This window comes from Phycodurus eques, chromosome 6 (assembly GCF_024500275.1).
Source record: "Phycodurus eques isolate BA_2022a chromosome 6, UOR_Pequ_1.1, whole genome shotgun sequence".
Taxonomy (NCBI): domain Eukaryota; kingdom Metazoa; phylum Chordata; class Actinopteri; order Syngnathiformes; family Syngnathidae; genus Phycodurus; species Phycodurus eques.
Window position 1 is genome coordinate 31,594,336 of NC_084530.1, and position 23,591 is coordinate 31,617,926.

General features: G+C 47.8%; 2 protein-coding genes across 6 annotated transcripts; both read left to right on the plus strand.

Annotated features, from left to right (window-relative positions):
• The first annotated feature begins 674 nt into the window (after window positions 1-674).
• On the plus strand, window positions 675-15,648 carry LOC133403919 (equilibrative nucleoside transporter 1-like). 4 transcript variants are annotated; one of them, XM_061679341.1, is made up of 15 exons: window positions 675-1,915; window positions 5,947-6,193; window positions 10,002-10,072; window positions 10,989-11,027; window positions 11,105-11,186; window positions 11,267-11,421; window positions 11,562-11,701; window positions 11,802-11,936; window positions 12,202-12,299; window positions 12,366-12,471; window positions 12,893-12,954; window positions 13,038-13,146; window positions 13,587-13,672; window positions 13,769-13,968; window positions 14,075-15,648. In XM_061679341.1, the coding sequence occupies exons 1-15, from the start codon at window positions 1,824-1,826 to the stop codon at window positions 14,184-14,186; spliced, it is 1,734 nt and encodes a 577-aa protein (XP_061535325.1). In that variant the 5' UTR covers window positions 675-1,823; the 3' UTR covers window positions 14,187-15,648. The 4 variants fall into 4 exon arrangements, with proteins under 4 accessions (XP_061535325.1, XP_061535327.1, XP_061535326.1 ...); XM_061679343.1 differs by having other exon boundaries at window positions 675-796; window positions 5,941-6,193; XM_061679342.1 differs by having other exon boundaries at window positions 675-796.
• Window positions 15,649-17,112: 1,464 nt separating this feature from the next.
• LOC133403926 (serum response factor-like) lies at window positions 17,113-21,938 on the plus strand. 2 transcript variants are annotated; one of them, XM_061679354.1, is made up of 8 exons: window positions 17,113-17,683; window positions 17,846-18,079; window positions 19,540-19,684; window positions 20,575-20,649; window positions 20,765-20,836; window positions 20,942-21,046; window positions 21,116-21,195; window positions 21,626-21,938. In XM_061679354.1, the coding sequence occupies exons 1-8, from the start codon at window positions 17,372-17,374 to the stop codon at window positions 21,716-21,718; spliced, it is 1,116 nt and encodes a 371-aa protein (XP_061535338.1). In that variant the 5' UTR covers window positions 17,113-17,371; the 3' UTR covers window positions 21,719-21,938. The 2 variants fall into 2 exon arrangements, with proteins under 2 accessions (XP_061535338.1, XP_061535337.1); XM_061679353.1 differs by having other exon boundaries at window positions 17,114-17,683; window positions 17,846-18,118.
• The last annotated feature ends 1,653 nt before the right edge of the window (window positions 21,939-23,591 follow it).

The following is a 23,591-nucleotide window of genomic DNA, read 5'->3' on the forward strand; positions in this document are numbered from 1 at the left end:
TACTTAATTACTCTGACCCATGCTTCTGAATTATGGTTAGGGTTTCAATTCTGAGTGAATTCTAAATTAGATTTTTAAGACATGGTTATGGTTTGAAATCAGAATTTAAAGCGAGGTTTAGGGTTTCAAAAAAGGCATCTATGTTAATGTTTCAAATTAAGGTTTGGGTTGGTTCCCTATTAAGATAAGGTTTTTAGATTTGGGTTTCAAGACAAAAAAAAAAAACCAGGGTTAGGGTTCCAAATCGGGGGCGAAGCTTTCAAATGAGGCTTTGAAGCAAAACCCTAAACCTTTGGGTTTCAAAGTTGGGTTTCAAGCTCGGATTTGGAGTTGAGTTTGGGATTTGAAATGAGTGTTGCTCCTTTTTCACTTGATTTGAAATCCACGCGTGACATGAACACAACCAGCCGTTGTCGACATACAAGTTAGGAGTTTATTGATTGGATGCGGCAAACGTGTCATGTGACCTCTTCAAGCAAACAGCATGGGGTCAGTGCCACGACGCCGCCATCATTTACCAACACCACAAACGTTGGGATTGTCACACTTTACACTTCAAGCCAGCAGGGGGCGGCATCGCTTCAGCAAAAAAAGGCTAACTTCCTTAGCATCAGCTTGCAAGACACATTTTTATCACGTGACCTGCTGCTGCTGCCACAGCACGTGGTGATTGGTCCGTCACTCGTTAGCTTAGCATAGACTTGTTAGCAACTTCCTTGTGCTAGCGAACGCTGTGTTTGAAATCACTTTGTGTTTATAGTGCGTCAGCCGTTTTGTAGTGTTGTGGGAATGTTTGGTGAGTGGAGTTTATCTCCTATTTACTAAGTAGGGAGTAGTTGATGAAGCGACTCAGCTCGAGAGTCAACTCTATAGCCTGCTGTATACGAAATATTATATTAGGATTAGGGAGTATTTGATTAATCGTTTCAGCCCAAGAGTCCACTATATAGTGTATAAAAAATCATTATAAAGAGCCTAGTAAGTATATGAGTAATTGTCAGTTTCATAGTTCACTATTTAGAAATGCCTGTAAAGTGTTTACGGAGTATTCGATTAATTGTTCTAGCCTTAGTGAACTATACAGTCACCTATATAAAATGGCTATATAGTGAATAAGCAGTATTTGATTCATTGTTTTAGACTGAGCGGAAACTATATGGTTAAAATCCCTATATAGTGAATCTGCCTCACAGTGGTGAGGTTGCGGGTTCAAATGGGGCCTGGCCTGTGTGGAGTTTGCATGTTCTCCCCGTGTCTGCGTGGCTTTTCTCCGGGGTACTCCGGTTTCCTCCCACATCCCAAAAACATGCGTGCCAGGTTGATTGAAGACTCTAAATTGCCCGTAGGTGTGAATGTGAGTGCAAATGGTTGTTTGTCTATATGTACCCTGCGATTGGCTGGGGAGCATTTCAGGGTCTCGCCCAGAGTCAGCTGGGATGAGCGCCAGCAAGCCGCAACCCGCATGAAAGATAAGCGGTTCCGAAAATTGATGGATGGATATATAGTGAATCATAATGTAAGCATTTTAGCCTTTGAGTCAAATATATAGTCAACTATGTAAAATGGTTATATAGTCAATAGGGAGTATTCGATGAATCGTTTCAGGCGATGGTGTCGCCTACATTGGCCACTGTATAAAAATCCCTCGATAGTGTTTAGGGATTGGGAATGAGTGAATGATTCCGAACACAGCGACTGTGCTACTACAAGGCGTTAGCAGGCTAGCTAGCTAGCTGACTAACGTGTCCCTTTCATCGTCAACATTTGGACTTTTTCTGGCGTCAACAACACGAACAGGCACACGTATTGACAAGTGCAGTTTGATGACACGGAAGAACTCGTCGGGGGACCATCTTGTTCGTCGTTCGCCACGTCGTCGTAATGGTCGTCGCGGTGGTCATCGTGTCGGCCTCAGGTGAAGTGTGGCATTCTGCTGCACGTTCTACAACACAAACGGAATATTTGGCAAAACAGGAAGCAGAATTGACGGAAAAACAAACAAACAAAATTTGGAGATGGCGAGATGAACACGGAAAAGACGCTAGTTCAAACCGGAACGTCCAATTTTCAGAATGATCGTTTATTGAAACTTTGTCGGTCAGAGCACCGCGACTGAGGCACGGGCAGCGGCGGCCAAATTACTAGTATGTCCAAGTCTAACGGCAAGCAGAGCTGCACTTTTGGTACAGATTATTGTTAGTTTACAGTCTTAGGAGCATGACCTTCTGATAATAATTTTCGGGGCGAGTGACCTAACAAAATTAGATATCGGGTGTTGATTTTTTTAGGCTTTGAATTGTGGGCAAAAAAAGTGTGACACGAGCGCTGTATGGTGGCAGTGAACTCAACTCACCTCAAAAATGTGTATTTCAAACAACCCAGTAATGTTTAGCGTCACGCTAACAAACAATGCATAACGTCACAGACAGGCTAACATATAATATCGGTGTAGCAGTTACTGTTTTAGCAATAATCACGGCCTATGTTCTTTATCCTCTGCGTAGAACGACTATATTAGTGCCGCACTGATGAGCTCAGAGCAGCTGAGACATCTATGAAGAGTATTAATCTGTATCGTATACTGCCCCCGGTGGCCAAGATGGGCATGACAGGAGAAGCACAATGTCCATTGAACTTTAGCAAAAAAATTTTGAATTCTTTTAATTATTTGATGGCTGGGGTTTTATAAAATGAAATGTTAATTGCTAGATTTCTTATATGTTAAATATTTTTTGTTTGTTTTTAAGGAGAAAAATGGCACTAATATTATTTATGAAAATATACAGTAATGACATCATGAAATAGAATGAAAAATAACGGAACAGTTTTTGTCACGCTTTCTTATTCTATTGCTTTGCTCATTCTTATGTGGCCACCTGGTGGCAGCAGTATAAGACTGGCATACGGATGTACTGTACATGGAGACAGTTTCAGCTTCTCAAAATGTGTTCTTGGCAAAAGACAAAGAAGGTATGCCTGTGAGTGTCCATCCATCCATTTTCTGAACCGCTTATCCTCACTGGGGGCGCAGGCGTTCTTGTGCCAATCCCAGCTATCTTTGGACGAGAAGCGGGGCACACCCTAAAGTGGTTGCCAGTCAATAGCAGGACACACACACATACAAACAACCATTCGCACTATTGCTGCATTGTTAGTCTTCAAATATCTGCTGCTTAAAGGAGTCTAAAAACTGGACTATCTTTGCAAATTGTTAGCATGTCAATAGCGTTTTCCATTCTGTGTTAGCGTTAAGCTAGCAAAGGCTTTTAGTTCAAGCGTCTTTCAAGAAACCAAAGGACATGGAACAATAAAATCAATAATGAAAAATGGCATGAAGATACATACATACACACACAAAAAGTAAGTCATAATACAATATACATGGCAGTGGAATTGCCGCTTCAGGAAAGGGAGTAGGTGGTCTTGAATAGCTGAGTTTTGAGTCTGGATTTGAAGAGGGGTAAAGAGTCCATGTTCCAAATGCTAGGTGGCTGGGAGCTAGCTCTGCGTCCCATGGTGCTGAGGCGAACAGGAAGGGCAGTAAGGTGAAGAGACGACGACACAGAAGTCAGACAGATACAGAGGACCGAGATTATGAATTGCCAGAAATGTGTGGAAAAGAATTTGGTATACAACTGCTAGCCACTGGAGTGATTCTGATTCTGATACCGGGGTCTTCGGGTGAGCTGCATCATTTTGAACGAGCTGGAGTTTACGCAGAGGTTTTTGAGGAAGACCAACAAAAGAAGACAATTACAGTAGTCGACGTGGAAAGTTACGAGTCTGTGGACAAGAACAGCGGTAGTGAGGGAGGGGCGGAGCCAGTTGACTTTGCATCGATGAAAGTATGATGACCAGCTAATGTTACTTATGAGAGTAATTCGAGAGAGCGCTGTTGAGAATGACAAGCAGACTCTTAACCTGAAGGGAAGGGGAGACTGAGGAATTCTCATTTGTGAGGGTAATTGGGCGGTTTTGCTGAGGAGAAATGCAACTTTATTGCTATTAGGGTTTAATAAATTGGAGGTGAGCCAGGACTTGATTTCTGAAAAACAGGAAGTGTTGAACTTGGTTGACCGGAAATGTAAAGCTGGCCGGAAGTTGACCGGAAATGTAAAGCATCCGTGAAGCATTGGGGAAAAAATCTTATCCATCCATCCATTTTCTGAACCCCTTATCCTTGCTAGTATTTGCAGAAAATATTGCCAATGGGGAGGAGGTAAATAATGAATAGAAGGGCCCCGAGAACGGAGCGCTTGGGCTACACCTGAAGTCACTTGTGAGGGGTCGGATTTCAAAGATTTGAGCTGAATAAACTTGGAGCGCTTTGAGAGACGGGAGTGAAACCAGAGAGAGGGGCGGAGAGGTGTGTTTGCGATACCAATGGCGGAGAGTCTACCGAGGAGGATAGCGTGTGAGATGATATCAAATGCTGCCGTCAAGTCAAGTAGGATGAGGATGGGAAAAAAGAACACCGTCGGAGGCAATGAGGAGCTTGTTTGTTATTTGAAGAAGAGCAGTCTGTGCTGGGGCGGGGACGGAAGCCGAACTGAAAGCGATCGTAGAGACCGTTAAGGAGAAGGTGGGAGTGAAGTTGAGAGGCAGCTATTTTTTTTTCAGAATCTTTTGAGATGGAAGGCAGGTTTGAAATGGGGTGAAAGTTATTCAAATTGGTGGGACCTGAGCCAGTTTTGTTTTCCAGGATAGTGTGTGAGTGGTGGCTGTAATTTTGAGTCAGGAAGGGATGACAGCAGTTCCGGGAAGCAGAGAGGGCTGACATGATTGGACAAGGCTTGCGGGTCTCGGATCAAGCCAATATTTAGATGGTATGGATTTACAGATGTCCGAAATTGTCGCAGGGTCAGGCAGTTGAAAGCAGGAAAAGCGCTGCCAACGTAGAAAAGCTCCTGGGGAGAGAGGAGGCCGCGAAATTGAACATAATTGCTGATGGATGTTGTGAACTTTGTCATTAGAGAGTTGCACGTGTCAACTGAGTAGAAGTGGGTTGCTACGGAGTCAGGAGGCTGATAATAATAGTGTTTTTATGTTTCCTGTTTGAGGATATGAGTCCAGAGTAATATTGTGTTTTATTAGTGGCAATTAAGTCCTTATACTGCCAGATGTGAGCCATGTACATGTCTTTATGGGTGGGGAGACCAGTTTTGTTTGTATCAAGTCGCTCTGGGGTGTACCAAGGTGCTGAGGTAGAAACGAGTAAGACAATTGAGGATGTGGGATGGACCATAATAATATAGTGTGCTACTAGATCATTTGGGTTGGGATGAGAGTTGGATCAGAGAGCTGTTTGTCAGTGGTGGAGCAAAGCGTTCCTAGATCGATGTCCTTGATGTTCCGAAATGAAATCGGGCGCCGTGTCTTGATTGGCATCGCGTCTGATTGGCACGGCCGTGAGGGACATTGAATGACAGGAAGAGTGGTGGACTGTTTCAAGGAGCTCATCAGCTGAGAGCTGGTAGGGAGTGAGACCAGAGCAGCACTTAAGGGTCAGCGGAAAGTCAATAAATCGATGAACTCCAAAACTGTCCAGACGTGATGACAAACCTCTGCTTTGGGGGACATTACACTTGTCCATCTGGATAGCGAACTCAGCCATTTGGAGAATGGGCGGATAGGCGGGTGAGTAAAATGGCGGTCTTTCAGAAGTCACCGTGAGGCTTAGGAGGACGGTAGACTGAAGCAATGATCGTGGAAGTAGGTCCAGGGAGTTTGCGTACGAGACACTCAAACGAGCTGGAGGCGGGTCACGTGACTGGGAGGACTTTCGCCGCGAGACCGCAAGCGCGAGGATTGCAGATGCGAACAAAACCGGGAGGAGTTGATTCATTGCGTAAAGAGAAGTCATTTGGCCGGTGCCGAGTTTCAGTTACACAAAGAAAGGAGATCCTGGAAATGAGATGTCCTTTGCTTTGTGTCTGCGAGATGTAGACCAGAGGGAGTTGATGCTTCAGGAGTTGTCATGGCGAAAGTTCCTGCGAGGTCCACCGCGGATGCGATGCGGCAGGTGGAGGCCGAGTCTGATGACAGCGCAGCCGGAGAAGTTCGGCGGCGGTATACTGACGTAAACCCGCCGCGGGATGGTGGAAAAGTCGACCAGAGAAGCGTCCGTGTCGTTGACACGCTTGACGGCTGGAGCAGACGGGAGAGGCTGCCATCACGCAACCATCGCCACAACGTACGACGACAACACAAACGGAGAGAAAAATCAGAAGGTCGCCATTCCGACGCCCGAATAAGAGCTGCCAAAAGCGGCAGCAAGTCGGGCAAACGTTCACGCAACCGCAAAAAATGTGGTGTTGTTTTTTTCGCTTTACTTTGACAGTACGGCACTCGTATCTCGAGTTTGCGCTCGCAAGTTGAACCAAAAAAAAAAAAAAAAAATGTCCGAATGACTGCTCGTATGAGGTTCATTTGATATAATAGTAAAGACGTGGCCCACTAAATTTCCTTCTGAAAATCAAGTCATTTGACTGATAACAGTATTTGAATTATTGGCACTCGTTTTTTAATCAAAGATCATCATTGTTTTTTGGGAAACTTTTAATGAGTGTTATGTGTCCCAAATGAAATGTCATGCTTTGCAACATGTTTTGCGAAGGTGCGAGTGACATTTGGGGATGTAAGGAATGTTTCTGTTCTTTTCCATGAAAACAACCCCAAATACATCTTAGTGTCCGCTTCTTTTCCAAATGTCACTCGAGCTGGCTTTACTGTTAATGCCGCCGCAGAGAGCCTCATGATGTTGTTGCGAGGCTTCATACGATCAGGAATTTTGGGGCCCATCAGCGAGTTGAAATAACAATGTGTCTATTTAAACCACTTGTTCATTTACTGTGTATACATGTGTACTGTATACTGAGTAGCTTCAAAAGTCATGTATTCTAATCAGTCAGGTCAAACCAACATTACAACATGACAGAAGTAATCGGCGCTAACTTACTGTAATAAAATGACTTCACACACAACGAAACTATAGTGTATGATTCGACAGAACGCAGGCAAGTTTACGTACAACTAGCTTGCTAGGCTACGTAAGGTTTTGTTGCCTGCTCGCGAGCCGTATCGTATTGAAAGTACGTGAACGTACCTCAATGAATGAAAGTCCTCTCGCGAGCACCGGTGACTTTTTCCCCATTTTGTTCTTATAATACGCGATCCATTGTTGTTTTCGTCGCCATGGTAACGAGTGTATCCGGTCGCGTTTGAGCTGACAAGATAAACCCCGGTGTTCGGAAAAGACGGGATGCGGTGGTATCGGAACACAAGATTTTATTGCAGTAGTGTGACATAGTGCAAATCTGTCCAGGAATTACTTGTTGTCTTTATTGGCCGTCAGATATTGACAGTACTACGTCAAAAGACACGCAACAAGGCTCCAAATAAACTAGTTTTTGGATTCAAATATACTGCACACGATGGCGAGGCGCAGTAAATGTCTTTGCGGGGTCATTGACCGGCGAATTCTGACATTAAAGCCGATCATCATAAAATGCTAATGATCGGATGGATGTAAAGTCTACTTGTTGCAGTACACCAGCGGCATCTGTTATGAGGCATTCGCACGAAAGCAGACAGCAAAAGAAATGAGCTCTGAATATGGAGGAATTTGCAAGTGTCGCAACTATTGCATGTATTGACTGTTATCACGATTGTACAAAGCCAAGAGTGTAGTGGCTCGAAGTCGGGATCATTTATGCACTAGTATCCGCAGAGTTTGAAGGGCAACGCGTCGGTTGTGCAACTGAAAGCATTTTTATGGAGCTGTGTCTTTACCGTTATGCACGAAGTGTGTTGAAGTGGGCCGGGACCATTTGCTCTGCCAGTAAGGACTGCCTTTACTATGAATGCCTAAAATTGGAAGTCCTCCACAACTTTTTGAAAATAGGACTTTAAGTGTGGCAGTTGCAGCATGGGAAACATTTACCCAGAGAAAATGGAGGTGGCATTAAAAAATTGCTCAAGTAGAAATAGGAATTCTCTTTACCGTAATTGCTGAAATGCTATGAAAAGCACCCTTCGCTAAGTGGGGTCGCCGCTTCGAGCCCTCAGTCGCCCGCGGGCTCCTTTCCCGCCAGCCGCCATATTTACCGCTTACGTGGCCTTGGCTACTTTGGTTCTCTTCATCCTCTTCCTCCTCATCAGGGTCACCTGAGGTCGCTTGAGGCCGGCGATCAGCAGCAGGAGGCGGGGCCTGGACTTGGTCAGCCAGCTCCTCAGCAGCGTTCCTTTTGGAAACCTGCACGAGGCAGCGGCCCGAGTCACTGGCACAGGAACTTCCCGTACGCCGAGCTCGGCGGCGTTCGGCCGACCGCGCGCGTGGCCGTAAAAACGCCGCCGCCTTTCGCGCCTGCTCTCCAGCGCGACTGGAGTTGCTTCTCGTGTATTCCAATCAAACCGACTGCTGACGGTCACTTTTCAAAGCTACAAAACACACTCAAACCACTGAGACAATATCAAATAGGACATTTTCCAGGTTTAGGCTACTGCAAATGTGTACGCTGCGCTTTTTCCATATTTCACGTTACGACACGAGAGAGGCAATTTCAATTCAATTTCTCAACTTCTGGCTAACCGATATCATGGCTTACTTGTTGCTTTCCTTTGGGCTTGTCTCCTTTTCCCAGAATCCTCCTCTCCAACACCAACTGCCCTCACGACATCTACCAAACTTCTCTTTGCTCTCCCTCTCGCTCTCTTGCCTAGCAGCTCCATCCTCATCATCCTTCTACCAATATATCACTTGATGTCATGGCTCTTCGGGAATTTGAATTTCTTTTTCTTTTCTTTTTTTTTGGGGGGGCGGGCGCTAATTGACAGTATATCCTCACTTTTTCAAGAGTGTTTGGGGTTAAAAGAATAACTTATAAAGAATAACTGACATGTTATAATGGAAATCAATTATTTGCGGATTTCGGCCATTCGACCACAAGTGCAGATCGCGTTGTTCGTCTAAATTTGTTCTCAACATCCAATCAGACGACAGGAAAAGGTTGACGATGCCATCCGGGCCAACAGATATCAAATGTGATCGGTCAAAGAAGCAGTTCCAATTTCGAATATACTTTTACTTCCATGTGCCGGCGCTACTGGTTGTCATGGAGGCCCTGGGCAGATTAGATCGCCACGGCAACACATAGCAGCTGAAATGTGATTGGACAAAAAAAATAATAAAATCTAACGGCCGCGTCGTTGAAGCAGGAAGCGACCAAATAAACAGAATGCACCTCGGGGAAAATAGTAACAATAAATGTCCGAATGTCGGTCGTAAAGCCACCCGAAGCCGCGCGAGCGTTCTTACCAGTTGACCCCGCACATGGGTTATGTTGTGGGCCGGCGTGGCGCTGCGCTGCACAAGAATGGCGAGCTGGCGAGATGGCGAGCTGGCGAGCTGGACGCTAGAAGCTTCAGTGCACAAAAACCGACTGCCAATCATAATAGGAGGGGAGGGGGACGGGGGGGGACGGGGGCCCGGCCCGGCCCACTCAGCACTTCTCGCCGCAAAACATCAAACGCTCGGCCAATCGCTGACCTGGACGCTTGTCGTCACGGCAACCGGCCACCGGGCGGTATATAGGCCCGAGGTAGGGGGACTCAACCTGAGGCTTGGGGGACATTTGGGGGGCTCTTCTGGATATTTAGTGGGGCACTCCTTTTCTGCATTTTGCCAGAGTTTTGTCTTTTTGCAGTGCAGGGTGGGTTTTTTTTGTTTTGTTTTGTTGGATTTTGGTCAAATTTTTATTTTGTATTATTGACTATTCATAATGAAGTAAAAGCACTAATAAACAACAGATTACAGAATGTTATGGTGGAAATGTGACCAATCGGGGTGTAATGAATGAGTAATAAGTGGTCACATGGTGTGGAACAAGTATGTGTGGGTGCGTGCGTGCCTGTGCGTGTTGGTGGTCTTATCATGAAAAGCTCAAAGTCTGAAGTGTCCTGCTATCAGCAGTATACAAGGTCAGAGGTCACATTGTCTTCAGGCTCACAAGGAGAGAGGACGCCAACGCGCACACACAGACGCACACTTGCGCAGGGGAGACGTCACAGCTAAGTAACATTTCATTATGATTCTTCATATCATCTTTGTTGATTTCCATCCATCCATCCATTTTCTACCGCTTATCCGAGGTCGGGTCGCGGGGGCGGTAGCTTTAGCAGGGAGGCTCAGACTTCCCTCTCCCCAGCCACTTTCATCTTTGTTGATTTATTTTTGATAGAGTTTTGTTTCATGTTCAAATGTGTTTATGCTAAGTGAGCAAATGTCAAGGACACACCGACACGTTTGTCCACTTCCTGTTTTGCTGTCACATGACTTACGTGGTTCACAATTACTTGACTCAAATCCACTTCCTGTTTTTCTATCACATGACTCGTGTTGACTTCCTGCTTCACAATCACCTAACTTATGTCCATTCCCTTCGCTATCGCATGACTTACTTCCACTTCCTGTTTTGCTATTGTGTGACTCACTTCCACTTCCTGTTTTGCTATTAGTTATGCCCACTTCCTGTTTTGCTGTCGCATGACTTAATTCCACTTCCTGTTTTGACATCACATGACTACATTCCACTTCCTGTTTTGCTATTGTGTGACTCACTTCCACTTCCTGTTTTGCTATTAGTTATGTCCACTTCCTCTTTTGCTGTCGCATGACTTCATTCCACTTCCTGTTTTGACATCACATGACTTCATTCCACTTCCTGTTTTGCTATTGTGTGACTCACTTCCACTTCCGGTTTTGTTATTAGGTATGTCCACTTCCGGTTTCTCTTTTATTTTTATTTTTTTTAAACTGTGTCATATGGATCCTCCCGGTTCTGAAAGAAATAATAAAGTGCTATCCTGTGACAAAATTCCACTTCCTGTGTTGCAATGGCTTGACTTATTTCCGCTTCCTGTTTCGCTATCACATTAATTCCACTTCCAGTTTCGCACTTCCAAGTCTTGTTTTGTTTTTTGCTGATCAGATCTTTCTTGAAAATGGTTTCCGGTGCGCCAAGAGACAAGTGAGTGTGTTGATCGATCGGCCCACGGAACGACGGACGGGCGGGTCGACTGACATGTTGACGTGTCGTCGCGCCAGGTTCCGCGCGGTGTGGCTGGTCTTCTTCATTCTGGGTTTGGGAACGTTGTTGCCGTGGAACTTCTTCATGACGGCCACCGCGGTACGACATCGCTTCCTGTCTCTGAAAGTTGGCGGAAGAATCCAAATGAAGAGTCTTCAAAACGGATTTTTCGCGGTCAGTACTTCACCGGCCGCCTGAGGGAGTCGACCAACGGGACGGAGGGGGAGGAGCCCCAGCGCGGCGTCCTGGGGGCCAAATTCAACAACGTGATGACGTTGTGCGCCATGTTGCCGCTCCTCATCTTCACCTGCCTCAACTCCGTCCTGCACTCGCGGTAAGACCGCAAACAACAAGATCGCTCGCCGGGCCGCACGTAGACCGACGAAGGTCGCGTCAGGGTACATTTCGACCGACGGCGTCTCGTTGCGTTCTGCGTGCGCCGACGATCCTTATGGCGTGCGTGTCGCCGGGCAGGATCGGTGAGGGCGTTCGCGTGGCGGGCAGCCTGGCGCTCATCCTGGCCATCTTCCTGTTGACAGCGGTCCTGGTGAAGGTCCGCCTGGAGCCGACGGCGTTCTACTGCGTCACCGTGCTCAGCGTGGTCGCCATCAACTGTGAGCGCGGTCCCCTTCCCGACGCCGTCCTCTTCCTGCCGCCGTCCGCTCCCTGCCACCGCGGGAAGCCGACTGACGCCTTCACGCTTGTCGCCGCCAGCGTTCGGCGCCGTGCTGCAGGGAAGTCTCTTCGGGATGGCGGGCGCCCTCCCGGCCGGCTACACGGCGCCCGTCATGAGCGGGCAAGGACTCGCCGGGACCTTCGCTGCCTTGGCCATGATCTGCGCCATCGCAAGTACGACAACCCCCGTCGGCGCAACATTTGAAGGCGGCTAGCTCCTTCTGTACCACCGTTCCTCCTTCCTTTCTTCCCTTCCTGCCTTCTCTTCTCTCATTCCTTCTTACCCTCTCTTATCCTTCCTTCTCTGCTTCTGTCCTCCCTTCTTTTCCTTTCTTTCATTCTTGCTTGCTCCCTTCTCTCATTCCAACCTTCCTTCTCAACTTCCTTATTTCTGTCCTGCCCTTTTCCCTCCTTCCTGCCTCCCTTCTCTGACCTGCAGGTGGTTCCAGTCTTGAAGAATCGTCCTTTGGTTATTTCATCAGCGCTTGCGTTGTCATTTTGGTCTCCATCATGTCGTACGCCATGCTGCCTAAACTGGTACGTGCCCACACGCGCGTGTTTGTGACGTGACGTGACACGTGTGCTTGACCCGTGTGCGTGCAGGAGTTTTTCCAGTTTTATCACCAGAGGAAGGACGGACACGACCACGACGTCAACGTCAACCCGAATCAGCCGAGTGGACTATGCCTCCGTACTCTTCCTCTTCTTGGTGACTCTCTCGTCTGGAAGGAAGGGAGGGAGGAGTGAAGGAATGAAACCAGGAGCTACAGAAGGAAAAGGGAAAAGGAAATGATAGAAGGACATGAAGGAGGTAGAGAAGGAAATAAGAAGGGAAGGAAAATAACAGGACAACGGTACATAAGGAGGTAGCGAAGGGAAACAATTAAGGAGTGACAGATGGAAAGAAAAGTAGAGAAGGAAAAATAACAGAAGGACAGAATTAAGTCAGGAGGTAGAAAAGGAAACAAGAAAGAAAGGGAGGGAGGGGGTTAAGGAATGTAGAGAAGGAAAGGATGGCAGGAAGAGAAGAAGGAGCTAGAGAAGGAAGATGAAGTCGACAAAATGGAAGAGGAGGAGGCATATTCTTTGACCTGCTCCTTTTTTGTCTTCCCGGCGGCGGTTTTCCGCAGGCAGCGCGGAGGGCGGCTCGGCGAGGCGAGCGGGCGTCTCCGTGACGACCGTCTTCAAGAAGGTCAGTGGGTGACGGCCTCCGAGTCGCGCGTGACGTGCTGACGTTTCAGCCTCGTTGTGGCTGTGGTTTTGGTCGTCGTGGAGATCTGGGTGCCGGCGGCGTGCGTGTGCGGGACCTTCACCGTCACCATCGGGACCTTCCCCGCCATCGCGGCCGACACCAAGTCGACGTTGGCGCGAGGAGGCGCCTGGGGTGAGTGCCACGCCCATTCCGCTTTCACCTCATTTTCTCACTTCCTTCCTTGCTTCTTTCTTTCCGACCTTTCTCTACCTTTTGTCTCCATCCGAACTTGCTTCTTTCCTTGCCTCCTAACATCCTTCCTTCTCTTCTTCTTTCTTTTGCCTCCTTCCTTCATCGCTTTCTTGCTTGTCTCCTCTCTTCCATCTTTGTCTCCTTCCAACCTTCTTTATTGATCTCCATCCTTCTCCCTCCTTCCTTCCCTCACTTCTGTCGTTCTTTGCTTCCTTCTCTCCCTGCTTCCTTCCTCACTTGCTTCTTTTGTCCTTTCCTGCTCCTTCTTTCCTTCCTTCCTGCCTTCTTTTCCTCCCTCCATCACTCCTCCTTTGTCTTCCTGCTCTCCTTCCTCCCTCGCTTCCGTCGGCGTGGCGCCCGACCGACGATGTCATCGCCAGACGTGTACTTGGTGCCGGTGTCGTGCTTCCTGCTCTTCAACGCGAGCGACTGGGCGGGGCGGAGCCTGACCGCCTTTTGCACGTGGGTGAGTCGTCCTCATCGGTCCCCTCGGTGAGGGGGCGTGACCCGTCGTGTTGCCGCGTGCGCACGTGACCGCGCGCGCGTGTGTGTGTGCGCGCAGCCGGGAAAGGACAGCGCCCTCCTCCCCGTGCTGGTGGCATGTCGCGCGGCGCTGGTTCCCGCCCTGATGTTGTGCAACGTGCAGCCGCGCCGCCACCTGCCCGTCGTCTTCCGGCACGACGCCTTCTTCGCCGCCTTCATGCTGGTCTTCGCCTTCACCAACGGCTACCTGGCCAGCCTCGCCATGTGCTTCGGACCCAAGTTAGACACGCCTTCCGCAATTCCTCTTCTTCTTCCTTTTCTACTATCAGTTCTTTGACTTCTTCACGTTTCTTCCACTCACTTTCTGCGGCGGTCGTGTATTCAGGAAGGTCCAGCCTCACGAGGCGGAGACGGCCGGCTCCGTCATGGCCTTCTTCCTGTCGCTGGGTCTGGCCTCGGGCGCGGCGCTGTCCTTCGCCTTGCGGGCTCTCGTTTGAGGCGGCGGCGACGTCGGACGGATGTGATGTCCTCCCTAACAGCAGAGGGCGCCGTGTCGTATTTGACTGCATGTTGATCTATTTTTTTTCTTTTTTCTTCCCCCCATTTTCACCTTTTAAAAAATGATATCTCAAAACATTTGATTTGAGAGACTTTATTCATTCCTACCAAAAAAACAACAACAATTGACATCATCTGTTGCCATAGAGATGCCCTGAGTTGCCCGAGATGCTAATTGACGTTAGCGTGAAGATGCTAACCAGACCGAAAAGAAAGCGTAACGAAGCCGGCCATCTGCGAGACACATACGCTAATTCACACGTGCGCGCAAATACACGTCAACGCGCATGCTAACACACACACAAATGCACAAAACCACATGCACACACAAGCACGCAAACACACACGACCCCAAAAAACGCACTTGAAGTCGAACACAAACAAAGCGGAACGCGTGTTCTTACGTCACAGGTCCACACGACGGCGATAATGTAGCCGCTGTCCCGGAAGACGTCGAAGATCTGGATGATTCCTCGCGAGTAGCCGAACACGGCGAGGTTAAAGGTCAGGTCGTCGGTGGGCTGCAGCGATGCCCTCTGGCGGTACAAGACGAACAACACCACGCTGTTCCTGAACCACGACGGCCAGCTCGGACGTCGCACGGCGACAACAACATACCAAAAATGATACAAATCGCCAACATCGTGAAACTGCAAAAAAAGCAACGTACGTGGCAAAACAACATTAGAACACGACAGCAACAGCGCACGGAAACCACTAAATATTATAAAAAGAACTCATACAACAACATAAAACAGCAAAACAACATACATAAACAAAATCAAAAAGACAACCACATGACAGCAACATATACACATTTTAAAACGCCAACATGACAACAACAAAAAAACAGCAACACATGACAAGAACATGCTAAGTTCATAACGTGACAATGACACGCTATGGTCATGACAATGTCTTTGATGGTGTTTTTGCGTAGTATTTGGAGTACAGGTATGACTGTACCGTATACGTCCCGTAAACATCTGTGTGACAAAGTGTTGTCGCCATCTATTGGCCTGGCATACACATTACAGGACATTTTGTCATTTTCCATTTTTGGTTTCATTTTGAATGAACTAAACGATGTAGTTCATAAGCATTTCGCTGCCACGCCAGAAAAAAAGTTCAGCATTACGTTGTCGCATGATAAGTTCACACTTGGTCTTATTATACTATTATTATTTTTGCAATATTATAGCAGAGCAGCATCGTAACGTAGCTAGTAACTTTGATTCTAGAAGACACGTCCCAAGGACAACGCCAGTGACCTTGACCGGAAGGATTGACTTCATTTTGTTTTGCAGAGTTTGAAAGTGAAGCTAATCACGTGATAACCTGATAATTTATCTCGTTAAAACGTGAAACTTATTACCTTTAAATGTGAAACTTTCTCATGTTATAATGTCATAATGAACTCATGATGTGAAATGTTTTATTTTTATTATATTATAATTATATAATTTATCACATTATAACATGTTACGGAACTTTTTTTCCCCGGTGGAGCAACAATACACTTCCGTAGAAAACAGCACAATATTATATAAAAATGTAATAAAAGTGAACGTGAAGAAATAAACAGTACAGGCTACACTACAATACACTAGTACTCGAGTGCGTTTTAGTCACCCAGCAGCAGCAGGTAGACCCCGATGACGGTCTCGCCCCGGTCGGACAGGGGGGCGTCTTGGCCCGCGCAGGGGTCAAGGGTCAAACTGTGAAGATGAAGACTGAAGATGATGATGACATTTTGTTGTTAATGTGCTGCGTGTTTGCGCGCTTGTAGCGCAGTGTGGCTAATCTGAGATAAATATAGCGAGCTGATCCTGCTACCTCCGGCGGGGCCTTGGCATCGGGCATGGGGTCAGAGGTCGCAATGATGCAGTAGCAAGTGTGTCCCGATACTTTATTTTTCATATTCACTGTTCCTGTGACAACTAAGTTCTATTCTGACGTTGGCTGACTCATCCTCCACAGATATAGCGACGTAGATTTTGAACTGCGTGCCTACGGTGACGCTAAGTAAGGGAGGTCAAAGTCGTCGGCACGAAAACCATTGTGCAACATCAGGTTGCACAAAATGCTGTACCGTCACAAGGGAACTGGGAGTATCTTTTTGCAGGTCAAAATATTTTTGGACTTTTCTTTTCCATGTTCTGTATTGGGGATGACTGGTTAGCACATCTGCCTCACAGTTCTGAGGTCGGGGGTTCAAATCCGGCCTAGCCTGTGTGGAGTTTGCATGTTCTCCCCGTGACTGCGTGGCTTTTCTCCGGGCGCTCCGGTTTCCTCCCACCTCCCAGAAACATGCATGGTCGGTTAATTGAGAACTCTAAATTGCCTGCAAGTGTGAATGTGAGTGCGAACGGTTGTTTGTTTGCGTCCTGCGATTAGCTGGCAATCAGTTCAGGGTGTGCCCCGTCTCTCGCCCAGAATCTGCTGGGACAGGTTGCAGCACGCCCGCGACCCGGGTGAGGAAAAGCAGTTCATACAATGGATGGGCGGATGTTCTCCATTGCTAAAGCACACTTTCCGTTGACAAAAAAAGTCAAACTGGTGAAAATTGGAGTTAATGCATTGTCTTTGACAGGAACGTCGCCTTTCCCCAACGTGGCCGCCACGTCGGCAGGTATGTTAGCGTGGCGCTAGTCGCCCGTCTTCCTATAAATTTAACTCGTTGCCCAAATAAGGAGCGGTATCCCGAAAAGCAGCGTTTCAAAGCGGTCGTCGCCATTTTTGCGCACATTGTCCTCGAAACCTCTTGTTCAGTACGAATATTTTCGGACTCAATGTGTGGAATATTTCACGACCGGAACACAGAAGTACCGCGTGTGGCCGCGGAGGAGGCCGTCACGTGTCCGGAAGCAGCGTAGGGCAGTGTTTCCGGGGGGGGGGGGAGCTTGCATGTGTGTGGGATATATGGAAATGTTCAACTTTCAACTTGACAACTTTTGACTTGAACGACGACCGTTGAACGTCGCCGCTTTAGTTGACTGCAAACTTTTCCCGACGTTAGCGAGCGGAGCGGCTAGCTACCTAGCCTGTTAGCTCATGTAGCTTAGCGCTCCCGAGAGCACACGCTAGCCCACCGGAAGTTGGCCTCGTCGGCCACCGCCGGCCAATGGGCAGCAGAAGCGGAAGCGAGCCGGACGCGGGCCGCTTTAACGCCACCGAGGTGCTCGACAGCGGCTCCGAGGACGACGACTCCGCCGAAGACGACCACCCGGCCCGGGCGTCCGCTGGCAGGAGGGGCGTCAAGCGGGAGAGGGACGAGCGGGCGCCCGCCGCCCCGCACCCCGGCGGCGGCGGAATGCCGGCGGCCAAGCCCGGCAAAAAGACTCGGGGGAGGGTCAAGATCAAGATGGCGTTCATCGACAACAAACTGCGGCGATACACGACCTTCAGCAAGAGGAAGACGGGCATCATGAAGAAGGCGAGTGACCGCACATAGCAGCCGCGGCTGTTTAGACGTCATGATCACGTCACACGTTCCAGCACACGCTACTACACGGAATAGTGCACACAACACATTACAACACACATGCATGCATGCAATCCACATGCTCTTAAGCACCGGTGCCCCCCGTACCGGCAGGCGTACGAGCTGTCTACGCTGACGGGCACGCAGGTCCTGCTGCTGGTGGCCAGCGAGACGGGTCACGTGTACACGTTCGCTACGCGCAAGCTGCAGCCCATGATCACGTCGGAGACGGGCAAGGCCCTCATCCAGACGTGCCTCAACTCGCCCGACTCGCCGCCGCGCTCCGACCCGGCGGGCGACCAGAGGATGAGCGCCACCGGCTTCGAGGAAACCGAACTCGGCTACCAAGTGAGCGAGGCCGCCGACGGGTGCCCCGACATCGCCAAGGTAACGCCCCACCTACTGATAAACTGCCAGACCGTCGATCGTTTCTGCCGCCCCGCTCGACTATATGAAAGTGCGAATACTGTAGGGTAATCCTTTGCTATGTTAGGGTTCATTTATTGCAGACGAAGTGCATCACACGTTGTCTTTTTTCAAGGTCAGTGGGGTGCTGTTACTCGCCGGCACATCTCAGTCAGCTTCCTTTGGTAATTGATTGAAAAGAGGCAGCCGTGACTCGCGGGTCAATTGAGGAAAAAGAACCCTGACTGATTACCGCAGCCGTTTGAAACACGATGTTTGATGAAATCAATTCACAAATACCGACCTTAGTTCATGCAAACATTCATAACATTATCAACAGGAACAAATGCAAGTAAAGAGCAATATATAGCTTGAATTTTCTCCAACTACAGTACTGTCGTTGAAAACATTCTCCCATTGAATTCTGGGTACCTAGAATGCTTGTATTATTATATTATATGACATATTCCTATTTTACAATTGAAAAATCTCACGGCACACCAACAAACAAAAATGTCACAAAACGTGGATACTTGAATGACTGTATGTACTTCCTGCCATCTAATAGAAGACCATTTATCATTTGTTCTGTCAGTCACTATGCCTCACTGGCATAAATAGAGGAACAAAGATACATTGTTTATTGTGTAAATATTTTTGGGAGCAATTAAGTATATCCAGTAATTTAACAGGTCATTGAAATAGACACATTGCTCCTCCATCTTGCGATCGGCCCGGAAAATCCCGATCGTGTCAAGCCTAATGATGCGATGCTTCAAACAACACGTGTGTGACGAGGACACGGGAACGTACGCCGGCTGCATTTCCTGTATCGCTCTTTGGAATGAAAGGAACGCATTCGGTTTGGGGCGGGGAGGGTGGCGAGCTATGGCTGCTCTGAAGAGAGAAACTTCAGGTCTACACAACAATGTGTCTCCTTGAAATGAGTGCACTCCAATATAGAAATACAAATGCATATTATGTTCAAACGTGTGTTTAAAATAACAGATTGATGACATAAATGTGCTAATGACAATACAGTATAAGTGGGCATGAAAAGAAATGGTTTCAACTTTGTCTGGACTGTTACCTACTCCATACTGCAGTGCATTTCAATACCGGTAGACTTCACACGAATGACTCTGAATAATTTCTTTTCGACAGAAACTACTTTAAACGGCCCAAACAACTGAGGGAGGGAAAATCGAGAAATGTGTGCTGGTTTTCACACGTCACGAGTATGTTATCTTGTCATTTTTTGCAGGCAGGTTTAAAAAAAAAAAAATTTTTTAAAACATTTTTTTTGTTTTTTTTCCCCACTATCATGCAGCCCAAGTTGAAACGATTAATCAGAATAGCGTTTTGTGTCATCAACAAAAAGAGTACTTCCCGTGTCTCGTCAGGACCTCAACAAAGTGGTCTTCAGCGTGTCCAACACGGCCGCCACCAGCGCGCCGTCCACGTGGGCGCGTTCCGGCGCCGCCGACGGGACGCTGCTCAAGACGCCGGCGGGAGTGGTCTTTCCCGCCGGGTTCGCCCTGATGTCAGGTAGGCCGAGCGCCGCGCTTAGGGTTGGGCATCGTTTGAATTTGAGTGATTCTGGTCCTGATTCCGGTTCCAAACGATTCTTAATTCCGATTTTTTTATTCTTTTTTTTTTCCTCGGGGGGCTGGGTCAAAAAAAAAGTTTGCATGGTTTACATAAAGGGTGTCCAAATTATGAACGTCCATTTTTTTTTTTAGCAGCCCGCAGCATAAACTAAAATGAACATTTGACTCGGGTATCTTTATAACCAGTAACAATATCAAAAGTGTTGTCTGCTAACTTAATATTCATGAATTATTCTTTCAGCTAAAAGTTCAACACAGCATTGTTAAAATATTTATTTGGAACTGTTTTATCACGTCAAATGGTTTCAAAAGTTGACTTGCTGTTTTCAGCATGTACCCTTTCATTTTGAACTCAACATAATGAACGCTAAAAACCATCAGTGCAAGAGTGCGACTCAGCGTTTAACTTGTTAGCTGCCTCAATGTTGGCATAGCTGTATTTTATTGTTTCACGCTCACCCAATTTGTCTTGACCGAAGTTCCGTGGGGTGTCGGCTGAGGCTCAGAGCGGGAGGGAGCGTGTCGGACTTGTACGAGCCCAATTCCAATGAAGTCGGGACGTTGTTTTAAACATAAAGAAAAACAGAATACAATGATTTGCAAATCATGTTCAACCTATATTTAAACATGTCTTTGCGCGCGTTCTTCTTCGGGGTGGGCGGACTGTAGGCATCGAAACTGGGAACCGAATGTTTTTAAATTTGAACGATTCCGGGAGAACCGCAACGTTAATCCCGTAACATTCCGGTTCCGATCAATTCTCGATGCCCAACCCTAGCTGCGTCCTCACGCGCTTGGCGCGGCGTAACATGTTTGTCATATGTTCAGGTACGTCGCTGCCCGCCGTGACGCACATGCCGCAAACCACGCTCTTGCGCCTGCCTGCCACCGTGGCGCTCGCAGGTGAGCGCCGTGCCATGCGCACCTGCCTCGTGTGTGTGTGTGTGTGTGCGCACATGCATGTTTTTCTCTTTCTGCGTGTACGCGTGCGTTGCTCACATTGCTTTTGTGTTGCCAGGGGGCGGAGTCTCACAGGTGCTATCTACTAATCAGAGCAGATGTGACCTCCTTAGCCCAGCCTCGTCCCCAGGTAAGCACCAAGCAAGCCCCGCCCACCATGAGTCCACTCTCTGATTGGCCAAGGCGGTCATGTGACGTGTCTGCCCCCCCCCCCCCCCCGCCACCTCATCGTCAGGCCACGTGACGTGTCCCAGAGGCCGCGCTCTCACGTACGCACCGGCCACACCCTCCCCGGGCGACGCCGGCCTAACCGTCCTCAACGGCCAGTCGCACGAGCCCGGTACGCGATGACGCCATCGCGGGTACGTGACGCCATCGCGGCGGTCGTCTAACAGCGTTTGTCTGTCAGCGTCCGTCCCGCAGGTGTTCCTGACGTCGCTCACCCCCGTCGCCGCGCAGATCCCGGCCTCCGCCGTGCAGCTGCACCAGGTAAGAGAAAGCCTTGTCGCCATATTGGATGTGGCAAAGTGGCGGACACGTGACTCATGGCCACTTCCTGTTTTGCTGTCACGACTCATGTTGACTTCCTGTTTGACAATCACTCAACTTCGAATTGATCTAAATCACTTGGTCTCAAAATAAAATGTATAGAAAGGGGTATGCGTGCCTTTGTGTTTTGTGTGTTAATGCACGTGTGTATACATTTTGTGTGTGTGTGTGTGTGCGTGTGTTTTTTGAAACGTTGAACCAGATGTCCACTCGGTTAATGCTAACAAAATGCCATAAATCGGCTCAAGGAAATGATCACAGATGTGACAGTAATTGGAACACTTGAAACAACTCCTTTAACACGCACACAGAGCAGCGACGCATCCGACAAAAAGCAAATGAGACGACACTGGTGTGTGTTTGCGTACAGGTGGTGCTGAGTCAGCAGCATGGAGAAGGCGGGGCCAGCCTGGCGGCGCTTCAGGTCGTCAGTCTGGACGCGCAGCACGCCAAAGACGACTGACGCGCGCTCTCGACCGCAACAAGAAGCGGCGTTTAGTTTGAGCCGCACAATTCCGCTGGTCTTGGTCCACAAAACAAAACATGTGATTTGTCTGTCTGTCATTTACAGTCAACCCCCGCTAATTCGCTAATTGTTCCAGATCAACAATCTGCAATAGAGAACAAATATTTATACCTCACATGAGTTTTAAACACATTTACATTAAAAATACTTCTTTGAACACATTGGAAATGTATTTCGGCTAGGCCTGCACAATTATTATTTTAATGAGACAAATCTCTTTTTTGATTAATCAATGAATAGGATAAAAAAAAAAACCCACTCATTTCAATCCCTTTATTCAAAAACAGGACATGATTTCAAATAGAGAGTTCAGAAAATGATTGATTCAGTTTGTGGTTTGGTCCGTCACATCCGTCAGAAAATCTGCAAAATGTTGAAAATAAAAGCAGGCGTTTGCAAAAGTCTTACTTGGGTTCAACACAAACCTAATCGGTCTGCAAACACGGAGGGAGACAGAAATGGAAAACTTTACCGTTGAGAGGGTGAAATTCTGAAGTCTCTAAACAATCGATTAGCAAATTCATCAACTGGTTGTCGATGAATCAATGAATTGTTGCACCTGTATTAGAAATTTTATAAATCTCTGCAAGTGTTTACATTTTCAAATGATCATTTTTACACCATTCCTAGGAAATCACAATGTGCCATCATTGGTGAGCTGCTTTGAGAACGGGTTTGTGGGCACCAAGAAAATGAAAGTCCAGCGAGACTGCTTGAGAGTTTATTTGACATAATGGATTATTGTACCGCGTTTGAATCGACATTTGTTTGTCGAAACCGCTTGCGAACGATAGGATTTGAACTCTCTGCCGGTGTGATGTAGTTGCGCTAATCGTGGTCATCTCTTCCTAGTCTAGCTGACCCCTTCGTGGCTGTGGCCGTTACTCGCCCGCTCAGGGCGTTTCCGCTGCACCGCCACAGAGCACTCGCTCTAAACTATCCGTATGTCGTGTTTTCCAACAATACTTGGCTGTATTTGTGATGTGGCTGTGCCGTGGCTTGCGTTCATTGGCGCCATTCGCTCGGGTGCCTCGCTCGCGTCGCGGTGATTGAGTGACGAGGGCGCGCTCCCCTCGCCCGCGCCGGCGTGTAGGTCATCGTGTGGCACAGTTCACGCCTTGGACGTGTGTGGAGAGGGGGCGTCTTTTGTTCCCGTTTGTGTCAATAGCGGTGGCCGCAAGTTGCAAAGGTGCCTTCTGAGCATAGACGATAACTCTTGCGAGGGATTCGAGTCGGAACCCGGCGTCGAAGGGTGACGATGACGTCATACGGGCTGGGCAGAGCCAAGCTGGTTTGCATATTTAAATGAGCGATCCAATCACAGCAAAGCTCATTTACATGTCACATAGTAAGGAGAAAGCCCAATGTTTGAATAGCTCGGGAAAAGTACAACTTGAGCATTTCCGTTCAAAATGATCATGCCAACCAAATCAAAGAGTCTCAATCTTAAATACTAAAACGGGGATAGAAAGAGACCTTAGACATTAAAACGCTTTAAAACGACAACAAAAACGATCGCTGTGCAAGCAGGTGTGGATTTAAAAAAACAAAACAAAACGATGCTCTGATGCGGGGGTTCGCTGTATGGCAGGTCTGCTTTTTTTTTTTTTTTTTTTAATTATTCTGGATGAGGTGGAGGTCAGTCACAGACGCGCTAACTCACTCGCTCCCTTAAACATTCTTTTTTTGTAGTAGTATTTCTTTTGTAACTTTGACTATTAAATGGGAACATCTCCCAAAAGAGAACAACAGCGTTAACAATTTTTTGTTGACAAGAAAAAGACAGATCATCAGGGGACCTGCAATAAAC